The sequence below is a fragment of the Erigeron canadensis genome, chromosome 2 (assembly GCF_010389155.1).
Source record: "Erigeron canadensis isolate Cc75 chromosome 2, C_canadensis_v1, whole genome shotgun sequence".
NCBI lineage: Eukaryota > Viridiplantae > Streptophyta > Magnoliopsida > Asterales > Asteraceae > Erigeron > Erigeron canadensis.
In genome coordinates this window covers 4,505,342-4,509,553 of record NC_057762.1, presented here as the reverse complement: position 1 = coordinate 4,509,553, position 4,212 = coordinate 4,505,342, and the positions used below count along the sequence as shown (strand labels likewise).

Genomic DNA, 4,212 nt, shown 5'->3' with positions numbered 1-4,212 from the left:
AAGGTAAAGTTTAGAACTTTAGATTAAAAACTTTTTTTTTTAAACACATTTATTGTGAAGTAAAATAAAGCACAAAATATGTGAATTTCTTATAAAAATGTTATGTTTACTAACAAATTATAACTATTTAATTGCTATTTTAGCCGCCCTAACATGGATATTTAACTATTTTAATTAAAGAATGATTATCAAATCTATTATATTTATACGCTTTATGATACATTATCTCCAAGAATTGTACGAAATATTAAATTATTAAAAGGTATCTCACTCTTTGGATGGTCCAGTCCTGCTCCCAATTGTTTTTGGGTTTGTCCGTTTATTACCAAAGACTTTCAATATCCAATAAATTATATCTAGTGAAATATTTTATATGATATAGCCTAACAGACTAAACATAATAAAAAGAAAATATAAATACGGAGTAATAATAAGAATATAATTAATTAAAAGTAAGTATAGATATAATATCAGAGTAGTCTCAAAATACACGTTTCTACTCTCCTATAATACCACTATTTATGCTCTTCTGTTCCCCTCCCTTCATTTCTTCTTCAATACAATTTACATTCTTCAAACCTCTCTAAATTATTCCTACAAATATTCTTCAAATTTCTTTTTTTTTTTTTTTTTGATAAAAAATGGAACACCCTTTTGATCAAGAAGAACAAATGGACCTCCCACCGGGTTTTCGATTTCATCCGACTGATGAAGAACTCATTTCTTATTACCTTTACCCCAAAGTTTCTGACATCAATTTTGTGGCCCGAGCAATTGGTGAAGTTGATTTGAATAAAGTTGAGCCATGGGAGCTTCCATGTAAGTACTCTGTTTTTTATTATATTCATTTTCCCCTGTTTTTGCTCTGTTTCTCAGGTCCCCTGTTTCTACTCTGTTTTTCACCTCCCCTGTTTTTGCTCTGTTTTTATCCTCTGTTTTTGCTCTGTTTTTTTAATTCTGTTTTAATAAAGTGAATGAATTGACATGATTTTTTTTGTTTGGAATTGAAGGGAGGGCGAAACTTGGAGAGCAAGAATGGTTCTTTTTTTGTGTTCGTGATCGAAAATACCCGACCGGGTCAAGAACAAACAGAGCAACAACTGCAGGGTATTGGAAAGCAACAGGAAAAGACAAAGAAATATACAAAGAGAAATCTCTTGTGGGAATGAAGAAAACACTTGTGTTTTATAAAGGAAGAGCTCCAAAAGGTGAAAAAACGAATTGGGTTATGCATGAATATCGATTAGATGGCAAGTTTTCAAGTAATAATCTCCCAAAATCCGCTAAGGTAATTAAATACTCTGGTTTTTTTTTTTTTTTGGGTTTTACAAGTGCTTGAATATGGGCTCAAATTTTACAAAATTGATCATGAGTATGTGTTTTGCAGGGGGAATGGGTCATTAGCAGGGTATTTCACAAGAGTTCTGGTGGGAAAAAGATTCCAATTTCGGGTTTATCAAGGATCAGAAATGGAAATGACTATGATACAAATTTCGGGTCTGCAGGTATGCCTCCATTGATGGAGATATCAAGTGTGGATGGTGGATCAAAAACCGAAACATCGCACGTAACCTGCTTCTCCGAATCAATGGAGGAACAGAAGCCGAATAATGAAGAAATGATGGGAAGTTGGACCTCGGGCACTTCTTTAATGGCGTCGAGAGGCGATAACGTTTACCCAATGGTTCAAAACATGGAAAACTTTCAGTACCAGGACTCGACATGGATGCAAGACCCGTCGATCCTTAGGATCTTGCTCGATGGCAATAACGAATCGAACATGAGGCAAAACCCGAAAACCGAATTGGTGGATCATCAGGATTATGGTATTGGTATGAATATGGGAAGTCAAGTTGATCTTGATTGCTTATGGAATTATTGAGCATATTATATGAATTGGGAAGTTTTAGTGATAAGAGTAGAAAGAAGTAAAGATTGTTGGTTTTCAAGATTTTCATCATGGATTGATGCTTGTTAATACATTTTAGGTTAACTGTAATGATTTGATAGGATAAAAAGGGATTATGCAATGTAAATCATGAAATTAATCTTGGGTTTTTAGTAGTAATATTTATATTTATATCTCTTATTCATTTATATTTTCTTTGAAGTAGTTTCTACCCACATAACAACTTTCGGGTAGAGGTGTAACTTTTATACAATTAGACATTCAAGATACATGTTGTAAGACACATTGTTCATAAGGAAAAAGTGTCTCTTATAAGATTAGTGAAATATGATTAAAGCATGTACAAATGAGCTCATGAATCATGTAGTTACATTATAGTATAATCTATCTAGCATATTTAGTATAATCTATCATATCATATGATACAACTATTTTTCCCTTTATTTATTACTAGGTTTTAAACGATACCAATATATTGTAATGTGATTCGATGAGTGTTAGAAGACTCTAATTTGGCGTTATCCTACTTCTCTCTCTCAATCTCTCTCATGAATGTCAAATGTTAATAAAAAAAAAGTTGTATTGGTAGGCCAACAACCAAATAGTTTTGATGGCCATATTAACATTGGATGACATAAGATGAGAGTTGTGTAGTAACCAACTCCTTTTAATTATAGATATTAGTTAAAGTTAATATATATACAAGTGAGATCATTGTGTAACAGTGTGATACACATAAAAATCGACTGTATGGGAAATTACGTTTTTTTTGGTGAAAGGTTACCCGGTAAGCATGGAAATTACGGTTGTACAAAACGTTTTAAGGTCCCCATACGTACTTTTTAATTCTTTATTTCGAAGTTTTTACTTCTATTATAGTCAATGACTTCTATAATTTTTGTGTTGATAGTTTACTAGATTTAAGATAATCTTTACTTCAAATTTTATTCTCATTGGAGTTTTAGTGACACTTTTATAATCTTTCTTATTAAAGAATTTAATTTCAGCGGCAATGAGGCATTTTCATTCCTTACCTCTTAAGAACTGGAGTATTATTTAACCAAGACTTTTACCCAATTCGTTTGTATATGTATTGATCAAAAACCTAAAGTTTATACAAAAATGATTACAAGAAACCAAACAGCTAAGGTAAATTGAAAATCTTGGTAATATACATTTCACCAAACCAAAATGCATTTCTGACAGCAAATTTATCATCTTTTAAACTAATTCAAATAATCTTAAACTGTCTCATATCAAGTATTGGATCCTGTACTTCACCCCACAAGACAAGACTCAAGAGCCTCTACCAAAGGTCTAGCTCAATCCACATTGGCCACAAACCATAATTATATCATATATTCGGTATAAAGACTTCATTTATTTTCAAAAAGGTATGAGTAACCAAAGTCATGATTGTTTGCTAGTTTCTTTCATTGCCTCTTTAGCCCTTAACAAGAGAATGCAACTCTTGAAATCAAGCGAACAAATTACCCCAAATGTTGGTGTGGCCTCTTACAATTGGTTCCCTTTAGATTGTATTTGTATCATATCGTAGCATAGTTTTCTTCCACTTGTTCTCATTTATTCATCATCTTCAATGAAGAGAATTGAAGTGGATAGATGAAATGATCGAATTGTTTTTAAATGAAAAGCCATGTTCACATTCAACGATTAATTAATAAGAGCTAATTTAAAATATTTGTTTTAAGTGTTCACATTTAGGAGATTTTTTAAGAAAAAATATATAAAAATAACATCCATTTATTTTACGTGTGACATGTTATCCAGCCAATTCTTTGTTAGATGACTCAAAAATTCCTACTAGTGATATTCAAACGGGTAGTATACAAATCTCGAACCCATGCTCTACGGTCTATGCGCTACACATTTCGATCGCAACCATTCTTTGAAATTATTTTTTTTTTCTACAATTCCTTCAAATATATTATTTTTGAGTGCTTGTAGAAGGGACCTATATAACCAAATTAGTCTATCATTGGATAGAATAGGGGTGTTTTAAATGATTACAATTTACAGCTACTGCATATATTCATATTCGAGGGCCCAAATTTGAACACCCTCATGGCCTCATGGCCCTTTTGGCTTCTTGTTTTTCCAAATTATGCCTTTTTTTTTTTATGTTTCATACAATATGTAAAATTGTAAAAAATGGCCTGTACTTAAAAATATCTGAATGTGTTCTAATAGTTACAGCTCTAGTTAATACGTTTTATTTTTCTTAGAAGTATGTAGAGTGTTCCTCCCAAAATTATGGTTTCCAAACAAGACTGTTTTAAGAA

At 31.7% G+C, this 4,212-nt stretch overlaps 1 protein-coding gene across 1 annotated transcript; it reads left to right on the top strand.

Moving 5' to 3' along the window:
* The first annotated feature begins 599 nt into the window (after window positions 1-599).
* Window positions 600-2,080, top strand: LOC122589100 (NAC domain-containing protein 92-like). The gene is made up of 3 exons (XM_043761344.1): window positions 600-819; window positions 1,011-1,288; window positions 1,388-2,080. Exons 1-3 carry the CDS (start codon window positions 642-644, stop codon window positions 1,880-1,882), a joined length of 951 nt encoding a protein of 316 aa, XP_043617279.1. The 5' UTR covers window positions 600-641; the 3' UTR covers window positions 1,883-2,080.
* The last annotated feature ends 2,132 nt before the right edge of the window (window positions 2,081-4,212 follow it).